This window comes from Xiphophorus hellerii, chromosome 4 (assembly GCF_003331165.1).
Source record: "Xiphophorus hellerii strain 12219 chromosome 4, Xiphophorus_hellerii-4.1, whole genome shotgun sequence".
Lineage (NCBI taxonomy): Eukaryota > Metazoa > Chordata > Actinopteri > Cyprinodontiformes > Poeciliidae > Xiphophorus > Xiphophorus hellerii.
The window spans coordinates 12,365,321-12,392,637 of record NC_045675.1 but is presented as its reverse complement, the minus strand read 5'-3'; the positions used below and the strand labels follow the sequence as shown (position 1 = coordinate 12,392,637).

Below are 27,317 nucleotides of genomic sequence, written 5' to 3'. Positions count from 1 at the left end.
ACTTGTACTTTTACTTGTGTACCTTCCACAAGTTGGTATATTTTTCCCATTTTGTTTTACTACCTGTATGTGTCATTAGCAGGTGAAGTTCTATTGTTGGCTTTACCATGGGACAAATGCATAACTTATCCCCTATACTGTTTCTTGCAGACAGATGAAAAGTTTGTTTCAAACTACTAGGCAGAAGGGTACTTGGGTGGTACACCAGGGTGGTACACAGGGTGGTACACAAGAAAACACCGGCCTTGTGGATGTCCTGCTAGAAACGGCCTTTTCTGCTTACCTTGCATTCTTCTCTCAACTTGTGTCAGATGACAGACTTGGCTTTGGATGAACTCATATTTTGTGTAGAATGAGCAGAGCATCATGGACTTCATTTAAAAGTAAAGGTAAGACGGCAATAAAATTTTTTGTTTATTTTTTTATTGAATTGTGCATTTCGTGAGCTACAGTTTGTATATGTGTAAAGAATGCAGAAGAAACATGACCCATAAACTGCTGTGTTAGATTAGCTAATAGCAGTTTTAGCTATAATCTACTACAGTGATTATTAATCACTTATTACTAATCGTGAAAGAAACATTAAGCCTAAAGCCATACTGCTGCAACAGACTGAATGTTCTGTTCTTTGTGTGGGAAATATTTAGTGTTTTTTGGTGTTGAATCCTGAAACATATAGTGGCGTTGTTGTCAGTTGCTATGCCAACGGGTCAGAGTGTAGTTTTTCTGATACAGAGGGTGAGAAAGAAGTGGTTTTGAGTTGTACTGCAACGGTTTTCCCCTTTGCTGTGGAGCATAGCAGCAAATTAAAAATACTTACATTTCCAGGTTTCTTTGAGTTAACGGAATTCTTCTATGGTGGCAGCGTGGCAATTCCTCAAAAACATAACAAAATATTCTTATTCCACAAATCACTCAAAAATAACATCCAACAACACATTTTTAAAAATATGTTCATTAATTTAGACTTTGAACTGACCTAGTATGACACAGAATAAATCACTCTTCACAATGTGACTTCTAACTGCGTGCAAGTGGCCCCACAGCTGAAAAATAAAAGAAGACAATATGTCGTGACTGAGTGGTCAGCTATGAACACCAACTGGCTCATAGGGTCATATTTTTCCAGCCCAACCATGAGAAAACTTTACAAATTATATTCGTACATGTTAGATGTTCTTACAGTATTTCGTTAATTGTTGAACTAGAAAAATATAACCCCAAGTAAAAGAAAGTAGTGAAGAGCTGCTTCACTCGCACCCACCTCCACCGGCACTCCTCAGAATTCTGGTGGGGGAGCCATGAGCGCCTGAAGGGGTTACTCATCACACCACTAGGTGGTACTAAACATATGCATCGATTAAAAATCTCATCATAAATACATACTATTATTATTATTGTTATTTTGGGTAAAATTTACATACACAGTTTTCTCTCTGTTACGCCGGTGTCTATATTTGTAAATCTGATTATGATTAAGTCAGCGCCTCACCAGCTATGAACATCCTTCTGTTAAGTATGAAGAATAAAATGAACGACAAAATCACTACTCTAGAAAAAGTTTGTGTCATTTAATAACATAATAAAATATTCCTGGTTGCATAGAAATAAGTTCAAATTGTTAATTAACACTATTATTTGGACAGTGATTATTGCATTAAAACACTACCACATTTGATGATGCAAACCTTTTTTTCTGTTTAATTTAATGTAATATTAACAGCAAAAGACATAACAATAAAGTATTTAATGACATATTTTAGCAGTACGAACATATTTTTACTTTTTCCAGATGTTACTATAAAATTTACAGAGAACGTCTGTCATGTTTAAACTTTTGAAAGTAAAAATGTAATTTCTGAGAAATTTTACATAAGACATGTAATTTAGATTTTAATTTCAACAGTGAAAGAAAATAAATATTATTGCACTTCCTCCTTTATTTTGCAGGCAATTTTTATGTTAATGTTTTTAAGATAATTCTTTTTTATAGCTTCATGTAAGCCTATAAAAAGTGTTAAAATTAAAATAAACAATGACACTTTAACTGCAATAGATATTTTTTTTATCCTTTATGTTGCATTTGTGGCAACCAGAAGCTACCATTAATTAGTTTTACTTGTTTTTAAATTATTTTAAAACTTCTTTCTTTCCAGATTTTGACTCTTAAATTGTTTTTAAATATTGAACTTTTTGTTTCCTTTGTATCTTTATTAAAAATGTGATGTTTTTTTGTGTTATGTTCAACTTGTGATTTTCTTTAATTGCTGTATTATGACGTCTGTTTCATTATTTTTGTGCACAGCTCTTTGGTCCTGCTGCAGTTTAAAGTTCTCTAGAACTAAATCAGGAAGAGTAACTCCAGAGCTGCAGAGTTTAGATGCTGCATGTTCATTTCTGATGTAAAATAAAGACAAAAACTGAATAAATGAATTACTTCTGGTGTTCCTCTTCATGTGATTTAAAACCCATGTCACGTTTTTAGACTCAGTTCAGGGAAAATATCAACTGAACAAACTGAACCATGAATATAAAGACAATCAGCCAGGAAATGTTTCTTTTTCAAGCATTTATTGATTTATTTTTCATTTCTGAGGCAGAGAAAGCTCCATTAGGGAGGTCAAGATCAGGTGAGAAAAAACAAAACTATTGATTCATTGTAATTCTACAAACATGTGGATTAAACTGATGAAGATACAATTATAAAATTATATGTGAGATGAAATTTCATGAAAATTTTATTTTATTATAGTTTATGTTTTATTGAATCCCAGTTGTTTGTTGTATCCATGCCAGATATTCACACACGTCAAGAATTGCAACTGGTCTCTGACATGCATGGTCTGGTTGACCAAGAGAAATCACACCGTAAATCATGCCGTTGTGCATCGCTGCTCCACCAGTGTCACCCTGTAGAAAAATTCATATCAACATATTTATTTATGTTGTAAAACAGAAAAGTCTTCTAATCGCTGCAGAGAGATATTTAAGAAACAAACTTACAAAACATATATCCTTATTAGGTGCTTCAGCATAGAATACATGGCCATATGTCGGGATGAAGCCGGAAAACTGAATAACTCTCATGTCGACACATTGAAGTTGTGGTGGAATAGGATTAGCGGATACTGTAGAGAAACATGAGATTCATAAAAATGTTCTTAACTCGACCTTGTCTGCAGAGACAGAAACAAAGGTTTTATTCTCATAACTTCAATATTTCTCTCACATCGCTGATTATTGGGGCCGGCTGTTGTTGCTCCCTCTCCTGCCAGCTGAACAATATCGCCTCTAAAACACAATAAGAATAAAATGTAAAAATATAAGATAACAATGTAGAAAATTAATTATTATGAAGAACAATGAAAGAACAGTAAATAAATCCATGAAAGACTTCATCCATTGACACAGGAGTGTCCACCTCCAGTCCTCAGTGTGTCCTGCATCCTTTACATGTGTCTCTGGTCCAACACACCTGAGCTAAACAGGTTCTGGTTCTGCTGGTGGCCTGATTATCTGACTCAGGTGTGCTGAAGCAGAGGCAGCAGGACTGGAGGAGTGGAGACAGAAAACCTGAAGTCATGTTTTTGATCAGAGAAAGACTTACCTACTAAGACGACGCCTGCAGTCTGGTAGCTGAGCAAGTGGAACATCTGTTACTGGTGTCTCAAGCTTCAGCAACATGATGTCATGCTGCTGGCCGTCGCGAGTATAAATCACAGGACCTTGTTGGATTACCTGATCGTAACGTATAATAGTCCTTGGATGAACTTTGAACAATGCTACAATAATCCTGCAGAAAAGGGTAGATTATAATGAACAGACAGAAAACGTGATAATCTGCAGATAAAACTGTCTTCATGTCTCTTTCCTACCATCCTGGCTCAGCCATGCAGTGAGCTGAAGTCAGGATCCACTCAGGGTGGATCAGAGATCCTCCACATCCTTCCTTTCTCTCACCCCTTGTGATCTCCAGCCGAACATGATAAAGACGCTCACCTTCATCACAGTTTTGACCTCCAATGATTCTCTTCTGCAGAGAAATATCTGAGTTCACTGAAACACCTGAAGAAGAAAAAGGAGGACTTTACTCAGAAATCAGGAGCAAACATGGCTGCTGAAACAGAAAACGGATTAACAGTTAAAGACTAAAAAGCATCACAGTTTATATGCAAAGACGTTTCAGTCTGAAACAGAAACAGAGGGAAGTTTGAGAGTCACAGAGAGCAGCAGCCTCACTGGAACCAGTGGAAGTGTCTCCAGTGTTTCCAGTTTCCGACTCACCCAGCCCCAGCAGCAGCAGGATCTTCAGCAGAGCCATTGCTGGTCCAGCTTCCTGTGAATGTCTGCAGTCCTGCAGCAGCTTTTAAACCCTGTCCACAACTTCCTGCTGGAAAGAAAGCCACCAATCACAGGACAGACACCTCATCATTATAAATATACTTGAAAAAAGTTCTTATTCCATTGACAGATTATTTCACTAATAACCAAACATTTCCCACTTTTATAACTTAAATAATCAGTCAATGAAACAATACTTTTTCATCAATATTAAGGAATTGACTCAAAACAAGCAGCTCATGTATTTTGCTGCAAAGTTCCTTATTAGTTACTTTTGCCTTATCTCAAGTGAACTGAGATTTGGACTGGAAAATAGACTAAAAATAATTGGTAAATGTTCTGTTTTTGCAGTGCACAAGCTTACAGTGTGTTTTGCTCAAGGGAAAACTTTATTATAAACTTGATGAAATAAAATTGAATTTCTGAAGAAAGAGCGACTTGTTCTTGTTTTCAGGTTGATGTTTTTTTAAGAAAAAACTGTTTGGTTTCCAATCTACAAGAATTCACATCTGCCTTTGCTCCCGAAACCAGAATCATCTTGTTTTTTGATGAGCCGTGAAAAACAGAAAAGGGTTTGGTTCTTTTAATTTGAAAAAGAACAATATTACAGTGTTGGGTGGTGAAGAGCATTTGCATTTGTTGTAAATGCAAAATTGCAACAAAACAATTAAACTCACAGAAATTCACCTAATTAAATGAAAACAATTCTGATTTTCAAAACACGTTTAAAAGAAAACTATGGTAAAATTAGCGGGCGCTGTACCAATCTGTTGTGGTGACGAGAGAGCTGAGTCAAAAAGTGAAGCTCTCGGTTTATCGGTTGATCTACGTTCCCACCTTCATCTATGGTCATGACTCTGAAGGGACCGACCAATGATTCTCTCCCCATGATTTCAGCCCAAAAAAATGACTCCACCACCTCCTTGCTGACGTCACAGCCATGTTGGGATGTGGTGGCCGTCCACCACCAATCCACTACTGCGTCCATCTGGAGCATCCAGGGTTGCACAGCAGTCATCAGTGAACAAGTCTGTTTGAAAATTAATCTTCATGTACGGCTGGACCCACTGCGACCGGTTCTGCTTGTGAGCTCTGGTTAGGGGCCCAATAGTAGGTTCATGCACCACAAGCCTCTGGAGGATCCTCCACCTTGAGGTTCTAGAGGCACCAGCAGCTTCAAATAACTGTTTGCTGCTTTGCAAAGGCATTTTAACAGCTGCTCTCTTAATCCGATGAATTTGTCTAACAGAAACCTTCCTCATTATGCCTTTATCTGTACAAACCCATCTTTGTTCTGAATCAGCCACAAATCTCTTCACAGTACGATGATAATGCTTCAGTTTTTGTTAAATATCTAATGTTTTCATACCTTGTCATACGGCACTACACTATCTGATTATTTTCGTCAGCAGAGATCCTTTCTCTTTCCCGTATTGCTTGAAACCTGCGGCCTGCTTAATAATGTGGAACATCCTTCTTAAGTAGATTTCCTTTAATTGAGCTCACCAGACAAACTAATCAACCCAGCTCTCTGAAATTAATTATAGTGATTCAAAGAGCCCTGACACACAAAATCATCTATAAATTTAATAGCACAACAAAAAATGTAATCTTTATGACACCTAAATCCAATTTGCATAATAATGTGGTACACAGCGTAGAAACTCTTGCAGGTAAAAAAATATATTATGACATGAAGCAACCCATAAAGACTAATACTACTGATGTAGTTTCCAAATGGAAACTATATAATAGATATACAATATGCACCATTTCCAGCAAATATTTTGGCTATAAAAACATTTTTATATTTTAGGTCTTGAAGATTTAAGGGAAAGTCCATTGTTGCCATTTTATTTTGTAACAAAGTAAGACTTAATTGTGGTTCTTAAAAAAACTATTTTTATTTATATTTAAATGTTTACATATATTCATTCCACACTGACCATGATGGACAGAGTGGCTTTAAAGTCCAATGCATTACCACTGTCTGTCAGGATGAGTGTTGTTGAAGTGTGAACCCAAATGCAGCAGGCAGGAGATGTAAAAGTTCTGTTGTAGATTTAATTAAAAATCAAATTTACAACAAAAAGTACCAGGAACATAAATCCAAACAAGAGACATGAAGAGACCATGAGGAAACCAGGGAGAAGGGATGAGGAGCAGTGGCGTGGAGTAACAAGACGAACCGGCGAGTAACAGTCTGTGATTTAAATAATTAGAGATGTAATTACATATTAATCTGCTAATTGAAGAAAAAACATCTGTTTTATGTGGCTAAAAGTTAGTTTGGTGTAAAGTGGAACTAATGCCCTAACAAAGATCAAGTTAAGGACAATCATGAATTTCCAAAAATAGGAAAAAAACCCTGATGCTACATTATGAAAAACAAAAAGACTAACGTAACTAAAATGTCCTTCGTAAAAGAAACTATGAATCTTGTGATTTTATAGACAAGAAATGTTACAAGAAATTCATAAGGAACACTCTGTTATGGACAAAAGGACTGTTTGTCTTTTCTCTGTTTTATCTGCTCATGCACACGGCTGCACACTGAACATGTTTGAAGATAAAGGGCTCGGCACCTTTATGGAGTTTGTCTCAGTTCCAAACTGTAAACTGGTTTGGGACCAGTCCAATTCATTTAGAGGAATATGATCTGTCTGCAAGAAACAATATAGGGGATAAGTTAAGCATTTGTCCCATGGTAAAGCCAACAATAGAACTTCTCCTGCTAATGACACATACAGATAGTAAAACAAAACGTGTAGGTATATTTTTTCTCAAGAAGGGAAGGCGGCAGCTGGGAGAGGCAGATGTTTCTGTGAACGTGGCTTTTTAGGATCCCTTTACTGAACCAGGAAATAAAAAATGCTATAAACTTAAAGATCTACAAATCTTTGCAAAATACTATCTGATTGTGTAAGAAATCCGTTAAGATCTCTATCAAAATAGATTTCAAGATGCAATAAAACAGATCTCAAAGCAAAGATTAAGCTCACATGAATTTACATAAAGACATAAATGTACTTTGATTTGATACATTTTATCATGAAGTATTTCTATTCTAACTTGTGGATTAAAACTTGTGGATCCTCTATCCAGTGTGAATAACTTCACTGAATGAAGAACAAGCTTGTTTTATCAAACATTCACCAGACACAGCAACACACCTGCAGTTTTTGTGAAAGTTGTATTTAAAAATAAATTTACCTGGAAAAGTTTTGCCTGATTTTGTTGTGTTGTAGTAATAATTTTTTAATTGGGGTGATGGTGACGACAGTGGCAGGAGTTCGCCCCACAATTGGTGGGTTGTTGGTTCAATCCCCAACAACCCACCACACCTGGTGCTTTAATCCTTCGCCACCGCCAGGGGGCACTAAAGACTTTTACATTTTAACTCACCACTGACCACTTCTACATCTGTTTATACCTCTGCTTTGGTACATTTTTGCTTCTGTGTCACTTTTCACAAAAGATATTTTAGTGAAAGAGCCAGCAAAAGCTTACAGCACCTTGTACTCCCAGGCGGTGTCCCATCCCAGTAGTAACCAGGACCGACCCTCCTTACTTTCTGTGATCAGACGAGATTTTGCAATTTTTTTTCTTTTTAATCTTTTATTCATGAAAAATTCAGAGTTAAAAATTAAGTGCAATTATTTACAGTGAACAAAATAAAAGTGAAAACTCACTCAAAAATCATCAAAATATATTATATGAGGTTATGGCTGTTCATCATAGAATATGTGAACAAAATAAACATTTAATATTATTTTGGACTCCTGCTTGTGTAGGTATTCTGGGTAATAAAGGAGCAGATAGGTTGGCTGAGGAAGCTGTTAAATAATAAGATATTGATATGCCAGTAACGTTATCTAAATCTAAAGGCAAAAGTATAGTTTGGAAAGAAAGTAAGAAGTTATGGAAAATTAGGTGGGACAATGAAATGAATGGAAAGTCATTTATATAGGATACAAAATACAGTTGATGTTGTAAGGATTAGAGGAATATACAGGAGGGAGGAGATAATTATAAATAGAATAAAAACTGGTCAAAGTTTTTTAAATGGCACTCTTTTTAAGATGGGAAAACATCTTACTGGTTTATGTAGTTGGTGTAATACTGTATAAACACTGGAACATGTTTTTATTAGTTGTAGGAAATATGTGTATCAAAGAAGATTATTAAAAATGGAATTAGGTCTTAATGGATAATTGAAATTTGAGAATGTGGTTGATCAGTTAAATAGCAAAGAGGGGAAAAAGGAGATTTTTCATTTTTTAAAACAGACTGGGTTCATTAGGAGAATTTGAGGTATAGATATTAGGATCAAACAGATGGAAGTAGTGCAACAAAAATGGATGCAAGCTAAAGAAGAAGAGGCAGGCGCCAGATGGTTCCGCTTCAACAGTGGTACACCCTAGCGCTCATTGCTGCGGTTAAAGTGTTTAAACATGTTTCTAGCTCCTCTCCCATCTATTCCTTCCTCATAGAACAGCTCTGACCACTCTGGTGCTCATACCCGCCTGGGTTACCTGCTCCTTGCTGCTCCTCTAATACCCTGGAATTATTGCCCATGGATAGTTAGAGGGTGCAGATCGCCCCCCTCCTCCTCACCATGGACCCGGTGTCTTAACAACATGGAGGCAGAGAAACTGAGAATCCTCAGTCATTATTAGTCCGAGGGAAGTCAGATTGATTTATTTTCCTAAATTATATTTAGCTAAATATTATTGTTGAGGGCCACAGGCAGGTCTCCTGACACACAGATAGAAAACAATACTTAAAAATTGAAAGAAGAAAAAAACCCGCTTTTTACAAAGGCACTAGGGGCATCAAAGATAAAAGGTGCAGGGGCTCAAGCTCCCTTCTGCCTCCCAACTACACTTCTGTCTTTATGTCACCGATAAAATAGTTAAAAATTTAATGGGATTTGATTTTCCATATTTTAGCTTATGTATATGATGTAGTGTTTTTTAACACCAACTGTGTGTGTAACGTGTTTTGTGTGCTGAGGAGCGATTAGAAACAGCAGAGAAGAGATTCGAGGTGAGGCAGGCAGTTCTCTTGCCTCATGGCAGGGGGCGCTCATGATCCCAGACATTGGTCTTGTGACTCAACGACTGCAGAGTAAAAGACAGCGAGCTAGCCATACAGTAATAAGTCAAGTGCAGCGACATATTTATTTTTTTCTCTTCTCTTCTGACGTCAAAATGGCTGACTACATTTCTACATTTAAATAGTTTTCTAAAGTGGATTTTCAATCGAAGCAGGAAATAATACTAAAGGAAGAGCAAGCCCAAAGATGAAAGGTTTGCTTCAAACTATGAGACATATTTACTGTTTTTTTTTTGGTGTTGAATCCTGAAACATATAGTAGCATTGAGTTAAACTCAGACATATAGTCTGAGCTTGGCCAATACAGAGGGCGATAAAAAAGTGGTTTTGAGTTGTACTTCAACGATTTTTCGCTGTGCTGTGGAGCATAGCACTAAATTAATAATACATTTCCAAGTTTCATTGAGTTAACAAATAATTCTACTGCAGCACCGCGGCTATGGATGGCATGTAAAAGAATTGAATTTTTTCCCTCCAGCATTATGCGCATGCGTGAAATTTCCGTATGTAAACAGTCAATGCAAGTTGTTTATATTTGTAAATCTGATTATGATTAAGTCAGTGACTCACAAGCTGTGAACCTCGCCACATGTCACTGCTACCAAACCTTCTTTTCTGTTTAATTTGATGTAATATTATCACTGAAAAACGTAACAATAAAGATTTAATGACGCATTTTAGCAGTACTAACATCGTTTTACTTTTTCCAGATGTTACTATAAAATTTACAGAGAACGTCTGTCATGTTTAAAATTTTGAAAACAAAATTGTAATTTCTGAGAAATCTTACATAATTAACATGTAATTTAGATTTTAATTTCAACAGTGAAGTAAATATTTTGTCACTTTATCCTTTATTTTGCAGGAGATTTTTATGTTAATATTTTTAAGAAGATTCTTTTTTATAACTTTATCTGACCCTATAAAAAGTGTTAAAAATTAAAATTTAACTGCAAAAGAGGAAAATTTTCTATCATTTTTATTGTAATTTATGGCAACCAAAAGCTACCATTAATTAGTTTTACCTGTATTTAAATATTTTCTTAAAACTTCTTTCATTCCAGATTTTGACTTTTAACTTGTCTTTAATGATTGAACTTTTTATTTCCTTAGTATATTTATTAATAATGTGATGACTTTTTCTATTATTTCTAAGTTATTAAGATTTTCTTTGTTAATTGTTGTATTATGTGACTTCTGTTTCATTACTAAATCAGGAATAGTAACTCCAGAACTGCAGAGTTTAGATGCTGCATGTTCATTTCTGATGGAAAATAAGGACAAAATCTTAATAAATAAATTACTTCTGATGTTCCTCTTCGTGTGATTTAAAACTCATGTCATGTTTCTAATCTCAGTTCAGGGAGAATATCAACTGAACAAACTGAACCATGAATGTAAAGACAATCAGCCAGAAAATGTTTCTTTTTGATGCATTTATTGATTTATTTTTCATTTCTGAGGCAGAGAAAGCTCCATCAGGTGAGAGAAAACAAAACTATTGATTTATTCTAATTCTACAAACATGTGGATCACACTGAAGAAGATACAATTATAAAATCATATGTGAGATGAAATATAAGAATTATATTTCATGATAGTTTATGTTTTATTGAATCCCAGTTGTTTGCTTTATCCACCCCAGATATTCACACAGATCCAGGGCTGCAGTTGGTCTCTGACATGCGTAATCAGGTTGACCAACAGATATCAAACCGTAAATCATGGTGCTGTGCACCACTGCTCCACCAGTGTCGCACTGTAGAAAAATTCATATCAAAATATTTATGTTGTAAAACAGAAAAGACTTCTAATCACTGTAGGGAGATATTGAAGAAACAAACTTACACGACATATATCCTTGTTTGCTGCTGAAGCATAGAATACATGCCCATATGTTGGGATGAAGCCGGAAAACTGAATAACTCTCATGTCGACACACTGAAGTTGTGGTGGAATAGGAGCTGCAGGTACTGCAGAGAAACAAGAGCATCATTAACTTGTCCTTCACTCGACCTTCTCTGTAGAGACAGAAAAAAAGATTTTATTCTCATGAATTCAATATTTCTCTCACATCGCTCATTATTGGGGCCGGCTGTTGTTGCTCCCTCTCCTGCCAGCTGAACAACATCGCCTCTAAAACACAATAAGAATAAAATGTAAAAATACAAGATAACAATGTAGAAAATTAATTATTATGCAGAACAATGAAAGTACAGAAAATAAATCTGTACTTCATCCACTGACACAGGAGTGTCCACCTCCAGTCCTCAGTGTGTCCTGTGTCCTTTACATGTGTCTCTGGTCCAACACACCTGGGCTAAGCTGAGGGTTCTGGTTCTGCTGGTGGCCTGATTACCTGACTCAGGTGTGTTGAAGCAGAGGCAGCAGGACTGGAGGAGTGGAGACAGAAAACCTGAAGTCATGTTTTTGATCGGAGAAAGACTTACTTTTGAAGACGATAACTGCAGTCTGGAAGCTGAGCAAGTGGAACATCTGTTACTGGTGTCTGAAGCTTCAGCAACATGATGTCATGGTGCTGGTTGTTGTCAGTATAAATCACAGGAGCTTGTTGGATTACCTGAATGTAATGTATAACAGTTCGTGGATGAACTTTTACCATTGCTCTGTTAGTCCTGCAGAAAAGGTTAGATTATAATGAACAGACAGAAAACATGATCATCTGAAGATAAAACTGTCTTCATGTTTATTTCCTACCATCCTGGCTGTGACTTCCAGCAGCGAGCTACAGTCAGGATCCACTGAGGATGGATCAGAGATCCTCCACATCGCTTCATATGAGTACCATTCTTGCTCTCCAGCCGAACATGATAAAGACGCTCCGTGTGATGACAGTCATAACCTCCAATGATTCTCTTCTGCAGAGAAACATCTGAGTTCACTGAAACACCTGAAGAAGAAAAAGGAGGACTTTACTCAGAAATCAGGTGCAAACATGGCAGCTGGAACAGAAAAAGAATAAACAGTTAAAGATTAAAAAGCATCACAGTTTATATGCAAAGAAGTTTCAGCCTAAAACAGAGGGACATTTGAGAGTCACACAGAGCAGCAGCCACCCTGAACCAGTGGAAGTGTCTCCAGTGTCTCCAGTGTTTCCAGTGTTTCCGACTCACCCAGCCCCAGCAGCAGCAGAACCTTCAGCAGAGCCATTGCTGGTCCAGCTTCCTGTGAATGTCTGCAGTCCTGCAGCAGCTTTTAAACTCTGTTCATGACTTCCTGCTGGAAAGAAAGTCACCAATCACAGGACAGACACTGATCTGTGCTGTCATCTGCATACAGAGAAACTTTAACATTTGTTAAAGTTTCTGTGTATACAGATGACAGCACAGATGGTTGTCTGTCCTGTGATTGGTGACTTTCTTTCCAGCAGGAAGTTGTGAACAGAGTTTAAAATCTGCTGCAGGACTGCAGACATTCACAGGAAGCTGGACCAGCAATGGCTCTGCTGAAGGTTCTGCTGCTCCTGGGGCTGGGTGAGTCGGAAACACTGGACACACTGGAGACACTTCCACTGGTTCCAGGGAGGCTGCTGCTCAAACTTTCCTCTGATTCTGTTTCAGACTGAAACTTCTTTGCATATAATCTGTGATGCTTTTTAATCTTTAACTGTTTATCCTTTTTTCTGTTTCAGCAGCCATGTTTGCTCCTGATATCTGAGTAAAGTCCTCCTTTTTCTTCTTCAGGTGTTTCAGTGAACTCAGATGTTTCTCTGGAAAAGAGAATCATTGGAGGTCGAAACTGTCGTGACAGAGAGCGTCTTTATCATGTTCGGCTGGAGAACATCAAGGGTAATATAAAGGACCGCTGTGGAGGTTCTCTGATCCACCATCAATGGATCCTGACTGCAGCTGACTGCTGGAAGGCTGAGCCAGGATGGTAGGAAAGAGACATGAAGACAGTTTTATCTGCAGATAGTCAGGTTTTCTGTCTGTTCATTATAATCTAACCTTTGATGCAGGACTAACATAGCAGTGTTAAAAGTTCATCCACGGACTGCTGGGCAGCAGAATCATGTAATCCGACAAGCTCCTGTGATTTACGGCCAGCGGCATGACATCATGTTGCTGAAGCTTGAGACACCAGTAACAGATGTCCCACTTGCTCGGCTACCGGACTGCAACAATCGACTTAAAGTGTAAGTCTTTCTCTGATCAATAACGTGACTTAAGGTTTTCTGTCTCCACTCCTTCAGTACTGCTGCCTCTGCTTCAGCACACCTGGGTCAGGTAATCAGGCCACCAGCAGAACCAGAACCTGTTTAGCTCAGGTGTGTTGGACCAGAGATGCATGTAAAGGACGTAGGACACACTGAGGACTGGAGGTGGACACTCCTGTGTCAGTGGATGAAGTCTTTCATGGATTTCTTTTCTGTTCTTTCATTGTTCTTCATAACAATTAATTTTCTATATTGTTATCTTGTACTTTTACATTTTATTCTTCTTGTGTTTTAGAGACGATGTTGTTCAGCTGGCAGGAGAGGGAGCAACAACAACCGGCCCCAATAATGAGCGATGTGAGAGAAATATTGAAGTTGTGAGAATAAAATCTTTGTTTCTGTCTCTACAGAGAAGGTCGAGTAAATAGCAGGTTTATGGTTCTCATGTTTTTCTACAGTAAGAAATCCTTCTATTCCAACACATCTTCAGTGTGTTGACATGGAAGCTGTTCGGGTTTCCCAAGTCCATCAGGCACATGGCCATGTATTCTATGCCGAAGCACCAAACAAGGATGTATGCTATGTAAGTTTGTTTCTTCAATACCTCTCTGGAGTGATTCAAACACTTTTCTGTTTTACAGCATAAATAAATATATTGATAGAAAGTTTTCCGCAGGGAGATTCTGGTGGAGCAGTGGTGTACAACGACATGATTTATGGTGTGATCTCTTTTGGGGGACCAGACTACGCATGTCAGAAACCAGCTATCATCATGGATGTGTGTGAATACCTGTGGTGGATAAAACAAACAATTGGGCTTCAATAAAACATGAAATAAAATTCTCATTAACTGTGTTCTCACACATAATTTTATAATTGTATCTTCATCAGTTTGATCCACATGTTTGTAGAATTAGAATAAATCAATATTTGTTTTTTTTTTCCTCATCTGATCTTGACCTCCCTAATGGAGCTTTCTCCACCTCAGAAATAAAAAATAAATCAATAAATGCATGAAAAAGAACAATTTCCTGGCTAATCGTCTTTATATTCATGGTTCAGTTTTTTCAGTTGATATTTTTCTGTGACATGAGTTTTAAATCACATGAAGAGGAACACCAGAAGTCCATCCATCCATCCATCTTCTTCCGCTTATCCGGGGTCGAGTTGCGGGGGTAGCAGCTTCAGAAGGGAGGCCCAGACTTCCCTCTCCCCGGCCACTTCTTCCAGCTCTTCCGGGGGAATCCCGAGGCGTTCCCAGGCCAGCCGAGAGACATAGTCCCTCCAGCGTGTCCTGGGTCTTCCCCGGGGCCTCCTCCTGGTGGGACGTGCCCGGAACACCTCACCAGGGAGGAGTCCAGGAGGCATCCTGACCAGATGCCCGAGCCACCTCAACTGGCTCCTCTCGATGTGAAGGAGCAGCGGCTCTACTCTGAGTCCCTCCCGGATGACTGAGCTTCTCACCCTATCTCTAAGGGAGAGCCCAGCCACCCTACGGAGAAAACCCATTTCGGCTGCTTGTATCCGCGATCTCGTTCTTTCGGTCATGACCCAAAGCTCATGACCATAGATGAGGGTGGGAACGTAGATCGACCGGTAAATCGAGAGCTTCGCTTTTTGGCTCAGCTCTCTCTTTACCACGACGGACCGGTACAGCGCCCGCTTGACGGCAGACGCTGCGCCAATCCGCCTGTCGACCTCCGGCTCCCTTCTTCCCCCATTCGTGAACAAGATCCCGAGACACTTGAACTCCTCCACTTGGGGCAGGACACCCCCCATGACCTGGAGAAGGCACTCTACCCTTTTCCGGCTCAAGACCATGGCCTCGGATTTGGAGGCACTGATCCCCATCCCGGCTGCTTCACACTCGTCTGCGAACCCCTCCAGCGAGAGCTGCAGATCACGACCTGATGAAGCCAGAAGGACCACATCGTCTGCAAAAAGCAGAGATGAGATCCTAAGGCCACCAAATCGGATCCCCTCAACATCTTGGCTGAGCGTAGAAATTCTGTCCATGAAAGTGATGAACAGAATCGGTGACAAAGGGCTGCCCTGGCGGAGTCCAACTCTCACTGGAAACGAGCCCAACTTACTGCCGGCAATGCGGACCAGACTCTGACACCGGTCATACAGGGACCTGACAGCCCGTATCAAAGGGCCCGGTACCCCATACTCCCGGAGAACCCCCCACAGGGCTCCCCGAGGGACATGGTCGAACGCCTTCTCCAGGTCCACAAAACACATGTAGACCGGTTGGGCGAACTCCCATGCACCCTCCAGGACCCTGCCGAGGGTGTAGAGCTGGTCCAGTGTTCCACGACCAGGACGAAAACCACACTGCTCTTCCTGAATCCGAGGTTCGACTATCCGACGGACCCTCCTCTCCAGGACCCCTGAATAGACCTTGCCAAGGAGGCTTAAGAGTGTGACCCCTCTATAATTGGAGCACACCCTCCGGTCCCCCTTTTTGAACAGGGGGACCACCACTCCAGTCTGCCAATCCAGGGGAACTGCCCCCGATGTCCATGCGATATTGCAGAGTCGCGTCAGCCAACACAACCCTACAACATCCAGAGCCTTAAGGAACTCCGGGCGGATCTCATCCACCCCCGGGGCCTTGCCACCGAGGAGCTTTTTAACCACCTCGGCGACCTCGTCCCCAGAGATTGGAGAGCCCAACCCAGAGTCCCCAGGCTCAGCTTCCTCAATGGAAGGCATGTTGGTGGGATTGAGGAGGTCTTCGAAGTACTCTGCCCACCGGCCCACAACGTCCCGAGTAGAGGTCAGCAGCACACCATCCCCACTATAAACAGTGTTGGTGCTGCACTGCTTCTCCCCCCCTGAGACGCCGGATGGTGGACTAGAATCGCCTTGAAGCCGTACGGAAGTCTTTCTCCATGGCCTCTCCAAACTCCTCCCACCAGAAGTAATTTATTTATTCAGTTTCTGTCTTTATTTTACATCAGAAATGAACATGCAGCATCTAAACTCTGCAGCTCTGGAGTTACTATTTCTGATTTAGTTCTAGAGAACCTTAACCCACATCGAAACGTCCCACGTGACGTTTTTCCATTTTATTTACCAGGGATGAGATTTAAGGGTTTAAACTCTACCAGTATCCGGTAGAGTTTACTGCTTTTATTGGGCAGCCTAGAGCCCCTCCCTTTTGACTGACACTGCATTCGACCAATAATGTTATGAAATGGCTTTTTCTGAGCTACTAATATTGTTTTAACGTTCCCGTATTCTTTCTGGAATATTTCTGACTGGTCAACTCGGAGTCTAAATCTAAAGCCACTGATGTGTAGCCAACACGTGTCCTGTCATAAGGATATAAGGCATTTTGGGGTTTGTTTTGACATGGAATCCATCAGCTGCCTGAATAACCACGCATAATGTGTGCGCCTTTGCTGCATCAAAGCCAGGCTCTGTGTGCCCACATGCACCTTCATGCATAACAGTGTTTACAGGACTTTTTCTCACCACCAGAGAGCCACGAAAACTGACATGCAAAATGAAGCAGTCATGTCACACATGCAATGCAAGGCATTGTTTGTTACCAGTCAAGTGGTTTTCAGCAAGACAACACAAACATCGAAGTGGGGCTTCATCTGACATGACCCCTTTTTACTCGGTACACGCCTCGAAGTCTGGATTCAGATAGCCCATCACTAGTTGGCAGTAGTCATATCTGTAACATCAGTAAGTAATATTTCTCCTGCAAGACCTGAAATAGCAGTTGTTTAACTCAAATTGTTTGGATTTAGAAACTGCCTGGGTCTCCTGCTTGGTACTGGGGTGTGGCTGTAATTTCACCTCCCCAGTTGATATTAAGAAACGAGTATGTACTTTTTAATTCACCCATGAAGTTCAAGAGTACAAAAAACATGTAAATTGTCCATATATAGAAAATACTAGCCAGCTGCTCCTCTTACCGTTGGGCAGGAAGGGGCTCTCTGGTTGGGGTGGAGTCATCCATCCAGCTCTGGTGAGTGACAATGCCTTTCTTTGCATTCTACCATTTTCTGAAATCACCAATTAAGTAGTTTGTTTTTCAGACGGAAAGCTGCTGCACCTGGGTGGATACCCTGCTGCTTTGTTTCTTTATTTTTCTGTGGTTCTTTAAATGTTAATTGTGTTTTAAACAACATGGAACAATAACATGTAAATTGTTTTGTTGGAATCTAGTCTTGTTCTCATTGGTTTACAAACCTTAAGTGCGTTACTGGTGCTCTATTTTCTTGGGTGCAATTCCCAAGGTGGCGTTGTTGACACCTTCTATTTACCCTGCTCTGAGATGTGCATTTAAGGGGCAGAGAATCAAACCATTTCATATCCTTGTGTTGCCACACTAACAAAGATCAAGTTAAGGACAAACCTAAATGGAAAAAATATCCCTGATGCTACATTGTGAAAAACAAAAAATAATGGAACCAAAATGTCCTTAGTAAAAGAAACTATGAATCTTGTGATGTTGTTTTATAGACAAGAAATGTTACAAGAAACTCTTAAGGAACACGCAGTCATGAGCAAAATGACTCTTTGTCTTTTATCTGCTCACATGCACACAGCTCCACACTGACACAGGGCTGTGGAGAGACCTTTGGAGGGGTAGGGGCTCAAAGTTAAAAAGGGGCACATTGAACAAGGTCTTAAAACATTGTGCAACAACCCAAGTTACTCAACAATATATTTAACTGAATCATACTATATCATTTTCATCATGTGGGGACAATGCAAAGCAAATGTAGTTTATGTGTCCCTGATAGGTTTAATGTTGCTTTTTCTGCTGCTGACAGTCCTGGAGGGCTGAGTTGATCTGAGACTGAAGTTGTTAACAGACCAGAGGAGAGAAGGTCTCTGGTTATTAAGTTATGAAATACATCCATAACCCTTTCAGTTTCTTTGATTTAGCATTCATTTATAATTTTATGATAACCATAACTTATTAGTTACTCTTATTATAATCTTAATGTGAGTTATTACAGATGGCCTTCTGAAAAGAAACCAAGAATAATCTATTATTGTAATTATTTGATACCAAAGTTACAGTTACTTGTTTTACTTGTAAGTGTTCCCACAAATGTAAGTCTAAATGTAAGTATTATCACAAGTAAACCAATATTAATATAAATATTTTACTTTGGGTCTTATTCAGTTACTCAAAATGTTTAGACTTCATTCTTTAAAACTTGTATGCTTTGAAATAAGGAATAGTCTCAACTGTTTTTATAAATCTGCAGTCTGGAAACTTACTTCCTCTTTTTTCAAACCTGCTCTTCCTGTTTCACGACTCTCTCTGTCTGATTATGATTTCTTATGATTAGATATAAAAAAAGAAGTAGAATTAAAGCAAAGTGTGCAGGAGACAAAAACAACACACACACAACCAGATTGATTTTATTGAAGTTTAAGTCTACTGTTGGGCCTGGGTGTCACTTGTGTGATCAATTTTATAGGTAACTTATTTATTGTTACTGTTAAACTAAAATCTCCAGCATGGGGAAATGGGATGATCTCGGGTTTTCTTGACATTGTTCAAGAAATCATCAACTTCCACACAGTATACAAAAATGTTTTGTGACAGAGAGGGGGATTATAATTTAAGAGGAGAAGAACATTTAAAAAAAAATGTATTAGATCAACCAAAAAGAGTTGTTGTTTATCAGTGTGTGGAGTAGATGTATGGAATGAATTGAATGATGAGTTTAAAAAAGTAGAAATCTAAACCAGCTCAAAAAACTGTTTAAAAAGGAGCTTATTGGGAAATATGTTCTATAAGATAAGCATTTAAAGTCCATAAATGCTATTGATGATATAAAAAGTATTTAGATAATTGTACAACTAAACATGAGAATGTAAGATTTAAATATGTTAGGTGGAAATAATTTATGTCTCTTTTGTGTTTCGACATTTAATTGATTATATATTGATGAGTATGAAAGCGGCAGGACATTATAAGAGCTCATGTCTTCTACCTGCTCCTTTTCAAACAGATAATATAAAATTGCATGTCACTTGGGCATGATAACTGTTTTAACTTTTATTTTCTTTTTCTTCTTTCTTGATTTTACTTTTGTTCGACATAAATAAATAAACAAACATAAACATAATATTATCAGTGAAAAACATAACAACAATAAAGTATTTAATAACATATTTTAACAGTACTAACATTGTTTTACTTTTTCCAAATGTTACTATAAAATTTACAGAGAACTTCTGTCAAGTTTAAACTTCTCAGAAAAAAATAGTTTTTTTCTGAGAAGTTTTACATAATAAACATGTAATTTAGATTTTAATTTCAACAATGAAAAAGAGACATTTTTTTTTACTTCCTTATGTTGCAGGTGATTTTTCTGTTATTATATATATATATATATATATATATATATATATATATATATATATATATATATATATATAAAATGTGTTAAAATTAAAAATTTTAATTGACAATGACACTGCAATAGAGGATAATTTTCTACTATCATTTTAATGTAAAATTTGCAACAACCAGAAGTTACCATTAATTAGGTTGACCTGTTTTTAAATATTTTCTTAAAACTTCTCATTGAAGATTTTGACTTTTAAATAGTTCTTAATCATTTAGCTGTTTGCTTCCTGTGTATCTTTATTAAAAATGTGAGGATTATTTTTAAATGATTATAATTTTATTATTTGTTAATTGTATTATGTGACTTCTGTTTCAGTATTTTTGTGCACAGCTCTTTGGTCTTGTTGGAGTTTAAAGTTCTCTAGAACTAAATCAGGAAGAGTAACTCCAGAGTTGCAGAGTTTAGATGCTGCATGTTCATTTTTGATGTAAAATAAAGACAAAACTGAATAAATAAATTACTTCTGGTGTTCATCTTCATGTGATTTAAAACTCATGTCACGTTTTTAATCTCAGTTCAGGAAAAATATCAAGTGAACAAACGGAACCATGAAAATAAAGACAATCAGCCAGGAAATGTTTCTTTTTCATGCATTTATTGATTTAATTTTCATTTCTGAGGTGCAGAGAAAGCTCCATTAGGGAGGTCAAGATTAGGTGAGAAAAAAAACCTATTGATTTATTCTAATTCTACAAACATGTGGATCAAACTGATGAAGATACAATTATAAAATTATATGTGAGATGAAATTTGATGAGATTTTTATTACATGATAGTTCATGTTTTATTTAAGCCCAATTGTTTGTTTTATCCACCACAGGTATTCACACACATCCATGTTGATAGCTGGTTTCTGACATGCGTAGTCTGGTCCACCAAAAGAGATCACACCATAAATCATGTCGTTGTACACCACTGCTCCACCAGAATCTCCCTGCGGAAAACTTTCTATCAATATATTTATTTATGTAGTAAAACAGAAAAGTGTTTTAATCACTCCAGAGAGGTACTGAAGAAACAAACTTACATAGCATACATCCTTGTTTGGTGCTTCAGCATAGAATACATGGCCATGTGCCTGATGGACTTGGGAAACCCGAACAACTTCCATGTCGACACACTGAAGATGTGTTGGAATAGCAGGATTTCTTACTGTAGAGAAACATGAGAACCATAAACCTGCTATTTACTCGGCCTTTTCTGTAGAGACAGAAACAAAGATTTTATTCTCATAACTTCAATATTTCTCTCACATCGCTCATTATTGTGGCCGGTTGTCGTTGCTGCCTCTCCTGCCAGCTGAACAACATCGCCTCTAAAACACAATAAGATTAAAATGTAAAAATACAAGATAACAATGTAGAAAATTAATTGTTATGAAGAACAATGAAAGAACAGAAAATGAATTCATGAAGGACTTCATCCACTGACACAGGAGTGTCCACCTCCAGTCCTCAGTGTGTCCTGCGTCCTTTACATGTGTCTCTGGTCCAACACACCTGAGCTAAACGGGTTCTGGTTCTGCTGGTGGCCTGATTACCTGACTCAGGTGTGCTGAAGCAGAGGCAGTAGGACTGGAGGAGTGGAGACAGAAAACCTGATGTCATGTTTTTGATCAGAGAAAGACTTACGCTTTAAGACGACGCCTGCAGTCTGGTAGCCGAGCAAGTGGGACATCTGTTACTGGTGTCTGAAGCTTCAGCAATATGATGCCCTGCTGCCGGCCATTGTCAGTATAAATCACAGGATTGTCTCGGATTACCTGATTCTGCTGCCCAGCAGTCCGTGGATGAACTTTTAACATTACTATGTTATGCCTACAGAAAATGCTAGATTATAATGAACAGACAGAAAACCTGATCATCCGCAGATAAAACTGTCTTCATGTCTTTTTCCTACCATCCTGGCCCAAACTGCCAGCAGTGAGATGCAGTCAGGATCCACTCAGGGTGGATCAGAGATCCTCCACAGCGGTAATTATTATCACCCTTGCTGCTCTCCAGTCGAACATGATAAAGACGCTCCGTGTCATGACAGTTTTGACCTCCAATGATTCTCTTCTGCAGAGAAACATCTGAGTTCACTGAAGCACCTGAAGAAGAAAAAGGAGGACTTTACTCAGAAATCAGGTGCAAACATGGCAACAAGAACAGAAAAAGGATAAACAGTTAAAGATTAAAAAGCATCACATTTTATATGCAAAGAAGTTTCAGCCTGATACAAAATCAGAGGGAAGTTTGAGAGTCACAGAGAGCAGCAGCCTTCATGTAACCAGTGGAAGTGTCTCCAGTGTGTCCAGTGTGTCCGGTGTTTCCGACTCACCCAGCCCCAGCAGCAGCAGAACCTTCAGCAGAGCCATTGCTGGTCCAGCTTCCTGTGAATGTCTGCAGTCCTGCAGCAGCTTTTAAACTCTGATCACAACTTCCTGCTCTAAAGAAAGCCACCAATCACAGGACAGACAAAGATCTGCGCTGTCATCTGCATACAGAGAAATTTTAACATCTCATCGTTCTAAAGAAACTAGAAAAAAAGTTATTGTTCCATTGACATATTATTTCACTAACCAAACATTTCCCCATTATAACTTAAATTATCAACCAATGAAAGAACTTTTTATCAATATTAATGAATTGACTCAAAACAAACAGCTCATATATTTTGCAGCAAAGTTACTTGTAAGTTAGTTTTGCTTCATGTCAAGTGAACTGAGAGATTTGAACTAGAAAATAGACTAAAAATTATTGGTAAATTTTGTTTTTGCAGCGTACAAGTTGCGCTGCTCTCTGACACTAAACACAGGGTTGTAACTCAGAACATGGAGGCTGGTGGGAGAGGGGACTCTAAAGTCCTTCTTAGAGTTTTCCAGACAATAGTGTAACACACTAAAACACGCATAAATTACAAAAGTTTTTTTTGTACTATCGTTACCATTAAACAATCTCCCCTTCAGTTCAACCTTATTAGCAGAGATACATAGTTGATGTTACCATTAAAAAATAACTTCCAATTAAATATTGGGAAAGATCAATGCAATTTTCACAGGTGGCGGAGCATTGTTCGCAGCTGCTGAAAGTAATTAAAAAGTTACTTTTAATGTAACTTAGTTACTTTCCAATTCAAGTAATCAGTAATCACCTAAGCTACTTTGTCAAGGAGTAATCAGTAATCCAATTAAAGTAACTTTTTTATTTTTTCTCCCCTCCAGGGGGTCTTTTGTGGGCTCTAGTGTCCCTTATATGACAGTAGGCTGACAGGAAAGGTGGAAGGAGAAGGTGAAGACATGCTGCAAATGTCACCGGGTCTGGGAATAGAACCCGCGACGGCCGCGTCGAGGACTCAAGGCCTCCAAATGCGGGTCGCGCTATCCCCTACGCCTCCACAGCACGCCAAAAGTTACTTTTTCAAAGTAACTATGCCACCAATGACTATATATATACAAAATGCACCACTTCCAGCAAATATTTTGGCTTTAAAAAAATTCTAATATTTTAGTTCTTAACTTAAAGATTTAAGGAAAAAAATCCATTGTTGACATTTATTTTGTAACAAAGTTAGGATTTATTGTGGTTCTTAAAAAAATTATTTTTAATTATATTTAAATGTTTACATTACATATATTCATTCCACACTTACCATGATGGACAGAGTGGCTTTAAAGTCCAATGCATTACCGCCGTCTGTCAGGATGTGTGTGGTTGAAGTGTGGACCCAAATGCAGCAGGCAGGAAATGTAAAAGTTCTGTTGTAGATTTAATTCAAAATCAAACTTACAAAAAAACAAAGTACAAGGGATAAGAATAAACCCAAACCAGAGACACAAAGAGACCATGAGGAAACCAGGGAGAAGGGATGAGGATCAGTGGCGTGGAGTAACAAGACGGCAGACTGTTAGCTTGGAATGAAAACCCGCTAATTATTTATTTTTTAATAAGGAATTGAGTCAAAGTTTAGAAATATACATATATAAAATGTAAGTAATAATAAACAACAATCAGGTGAAAGTCTTAAGCTTTACCTCCATTTTTTTTATTTTACTTTGAAAGAGTTGTGCAGTTCTTGGATGAAATCAAAAATTGGATGGATTTTCCAGTAACTATGCCAGATCCAGATGCACAGAGGAGCGAAGTATGTTCAGCATTTGATGTTGAATCAAAGGCGGCATCTCATGACCGTAACGTTGAGCCGGATGACAGCGTCTCACAGACTGCGCAGCAAACGATCGGCAAAGACTCTGAAAGGCTATCTGGGTCCGCAGCTAAACCAGGCAGCAAGGCAGCCAGGACAGCGCCCAGTATACTGAGTAAAGCTTCTAGTGCAGGGAGTAAGAGTTCCCGTGTGGCTTCAATGGCGCTGATGGAAGCCGAGGTGGAAAGAGCCGCTTTGAAAGCGGAGGTGGATGCGCTGCAAGAAAAACATGAGCTCGAGCTGGAAGAACTTCAGTTAAAAACAAGAAAAGAATCATCGGCTTTGAGAACCAAGCTGGTGAAGGCGGATGCGTCTCCAAGTTAACGGCATAGTTACTTTGAAAAAGTAACTTTAATCGGATTACTGATTACTCCTTGAAAAAGTAACTTAGTTAGATTACTGTCTACTTGATTTGGAAAGTAACTCAGTTACATTAAAAGTAACTTTTTTAGTTACTTTCAGCAGCTGCCAACAACAACGCTCCTGCTGTGAAAATTACATTGAGCTTTGCCAATACTTAATTGTAAGCTATTTTATAATGATAACATCAACAATGTGTCTCCGCTTATAAGGTTGAACTGAAGAGGAGATTCTTTAATGGTTAAAACAGAACAAAAAAAATAAATGTGAGTAATTTGTGTGGTCCACTGTTGTCTGGAAAACTCTAAGAAGGATTTTTTTAAAAATACCATTAATTAGTTTTACCGGTTTTTAAATATTTTCTTAGAACGTCTTTCATTCCAGATTTTGACTTTTAAAATGTTTTTAATTATTTAACTTTTTATGTCTTTCTATCTTTATTAAAAATGTGATGATTATCTTAAATTATTAGGATTTTATTATTTGTTAATTGTTGCATTATGTAACTTCAGTTTCATTATTTTTTGCACAGCTCTTTGGTCTTGTTGGAGTTTAAAGTTCTCTAGAACTAAATCAGGAAGAGTAACTCCAGAGTTGCAGAGTTTAGATGCTGCATGTTCATTTTTGATGTAAAATAAAGACAAAACTGAATAAATAAATTACTTCTGGTGTTCATCTTCATGTGATTTAAAACTCGTCACATTTTAAGACTCAGGGAAAATATCAAGTGAACAAACTGAACCATGAAAATAAATACGATCAGCCAGGAAATGTTTCTTTTTCATGCATTTATTGATTTATTTTTCATTTCTGATGCAGAGAAAGCTCCATTATGGAGGTCAAAATCAGGTGAGAAAAAAAACCTATTGATTTATTCTAATTCTACAAAGATGTGGATCAAACTGATGAAGATACAATTATAAAATTATATGTGAGACGAAATTTGATGAGATTTTTATTACATGATAGTTCATGTTTTATTTAAGCCCAATTGTTTGTTTTATCCACCACAGGTATGCACACACATCAAAGATTGCAGTTGGTTTCTGACATACAGAGTCTCTTCCACTAAAATAAGTCACACCATAAATCATGTCGTTGTACACCACTGCTCCACCAGCGTCGCCCTGTAGAAATATTCATATCAATATATTTATTTATGTTGTAAAACAGAAATGTCTTCTAATCACTGCAGAGAGATATTCAAGAAACAAACTTACATAGCATACATCCTTGTTTGGTGCTTCAGCATAGAATAAATGCCCATGTGTTTGATGCAATTGGGAAACCCGAACAACTCTCATGTCGACACACTGAAGATGTGCTTGAATAGCAGGATTTCTTACTGTAGAGAAACATGAGAATTATAAACATGTTCTTCACTCAACCTTCTCTGTAGAGACAGAAACAAAGATTTTATTCTCATAACTTCAATATTTCTCTCACTTCGCTGATTATTATGGCCAATCGTCGTTGCTGCCTCTCCTGCCAGCTGAACAATATCGCCTCTAAAACACAATAAGAATAAAGTGTAAAAATACAAGATAACAATGTAGAAAATTAATTGTTATGAAGAACAATGAAAGAACAGAAAATAAATCCATGAAGGACTTCATCCACTGACACAGGAATGTCCACCTCCAGTCCTCAGTGTGTCCTACGTCCTTTACATGCGTCTCTGGTCCAACACATCTGAGCTAAACAGGTTCTGGTTCTGCTGGTGGTCTGATTACCTGACTCAGGTGTGCTGAAGCAGATGCAGCAGGACCGGAGGAGTGGAGACAGAAAACCTGATGTCATGTTTTTGATCAGAGAAAGACTTACGCTTTAAGACGACGCCTGCAGTCTGGTAGCCGAGCAAGTGGGACATCTGTTACTGGTGTCTGAAGCTTCAGCAATATGATGCCCTGCTGCCGGCCATTGTGAGTATAAATCACAGGGTTGTCTCGGATTACCTGATTCTGCTGCCCAGCAGTCCGTGGATGAACTTTTAACATTGCTATGTTATGCCTACAGAAAATGTTAGATTATAATGAACAGACAGAAAACCTGATCATCCGCAGATAAAACTGTCTTCATGTCTTTTTCCTACCATCCTGGTCCAAACTGCCAGCAGTGAGATGCAGTCAGGATCCACTCAGGGTGGATCAGAGATCCTCCACAGCGGTAATTATTATCACCCTTGCTGCTCTCCAGCCGAACATGATAAAGACGCTCCGTGTCAGGACAGTTTTGACCTCCAATGATTCTCTTCTGCAGAGAAACATCTGAGTTCACCGAAACACCTGAAGAAGAAAAAGGAGGACTTTACTCAGAAATCAGGTGCAAAGATGGCTGCTGGAACAGAAAAAGGATAAACAGTTAAAGATTAAAAAGCAGAGGGAAGTTTGAGAGTCACAGAGAGCAGCAGCATCCATGTAACCAGTGGAAGTGTCTCCAGTGTGTCCAGTGTCTCCGACTCACCCAGTCCCAGCAGCAGCAGAACCTTCAGCAGAGCCATTGCTGGTCCAGCTTCCTCTGAATGTCTGCAGTCCTGCAGCAGCTTTTAAACTCTTTTCACAACTTCCTGTTGGAAAGAAAGCCACCAATCACAGGACAGACACATCTGCCTTTGCTCCTGAAACTAGAATCATGTAGTTTACTGATGAGCGGTGAAAATGATCCTCTATAAAAACAGAAAAGGGTTTGCTGCTTTTATTTTGAAAAAGAACAATATTACAGTGCTGCGTGGTGAAGAG

General features: G+C 38.5%; 4 protein-coding genes and 1 long non-coding RNA gene across 5 annotated transcripts; 1 reads left to right on the top strand and 4 right to left on the bottom strand.

Annotated features, from left to right (window-relative positions):
- Positions 1–2,567: 2,567 nt before the first annotated feature.
- Positions 2,568–4,321, bottom strand: LOC116718772 (cationic trypsin-3-like). The gene is made up of 6 exons (XM_032560998.1): positions 4,285–4,321; positions 3,876–4,065; positions 3,608–3,793; positions 3,230–3,291; positions 3,004–3,128; positions 2,568–2,910 (listed from the first exon to the last, which is right to left on the bottom strand). The coding sequence occupies exons 1-6, from the start codon at positions 4,319–4,321 to the stop codon at positions 2,761–2,763; spliced, it is 750 nt and encodes a 249-aa protein (XP_032416889.1). The 3' UTR covers positions 2,568–2,760.
- Positions 4,322–11,068: 6,747 nt separating this feature from the next.
- On the bottom strand, positions 11,069–27,170 carry LOC116718760 (trypsin-like). Its single transcript, XM_032560984.1, has 6 exons — positions 27,043–27,170; positions 12,178–12,370; positions 11,910–12,095; positions 11,534–11,595; positions 11,308–11,432; positions 11,069–11,218 (listed from the first exon to the last, which is right to left on the bottom strand). The coding sequence occupies exons 1-6, from the start codon at positions 27,077–27,079 to the stop codon at positions 11,069–11,071; spliced, it is 753 nt and encodes a 250-aa protein (XP_032416875.1). The 5' UTR covers positions 27,080–27,170.
- On the top strand, positions 12,850–14,462 carry LOC116718763 (trypsin-like). The gene is made up of 6 exons (XM_032560989.1): positions 12,850–12,953; positions 13,164–13,356; positions 13,439–13,615; positions 13,932–13,993; positions 14,095–14,219; positions 14,313–14,462. Exons 1-6 carry the CDS (start codon positions 12,917–12,919, stop codon positions 14,460–14,462), a joined length of 744 nt encoding a protein of 247 aa, XP_032416880.1. The 5' UTR covers positions 12,850–12,916.
- LOC116718769 (trypsin-like) lies at positions 20,613–22,393 on the bottom strand. The gene is made up of 6 exons (XM_032560994.1): positions 22,357–22,393; positions 21,934–22,126; positions 21,666–21,851; positions 21,288–21,349; positions 21,062–21,186; positions 20,613–20,968 (listed from the first exon to the last, which is right to left on the bottom strand). The coding sequence occupies exons 1-6, from the start codon at positions 22,391–22,393 to the stop codon at positions 20,819–20,821; spliced, it is 753 nt and encodes a 250-aa protein (XP_032416885.1). The 3' UTR covers positions 20,613–20,818.
- On the bottom strand, positions 25,353–26,013 carry LOC116718797 (uncharacterized). Its single transcript, XR_004338993.1, has 2 exons — positions 25,800–26,013; positions 25,353–25,706 (listed from the first exon to the last, which is right to left on the bottom strand). It is a non-coding gene; the product is annotated as an uncharacterized LOC116718797 (long non-coding RNA).
- Positions 27,171–27,317: the final 147 nt, after the last annotated feature.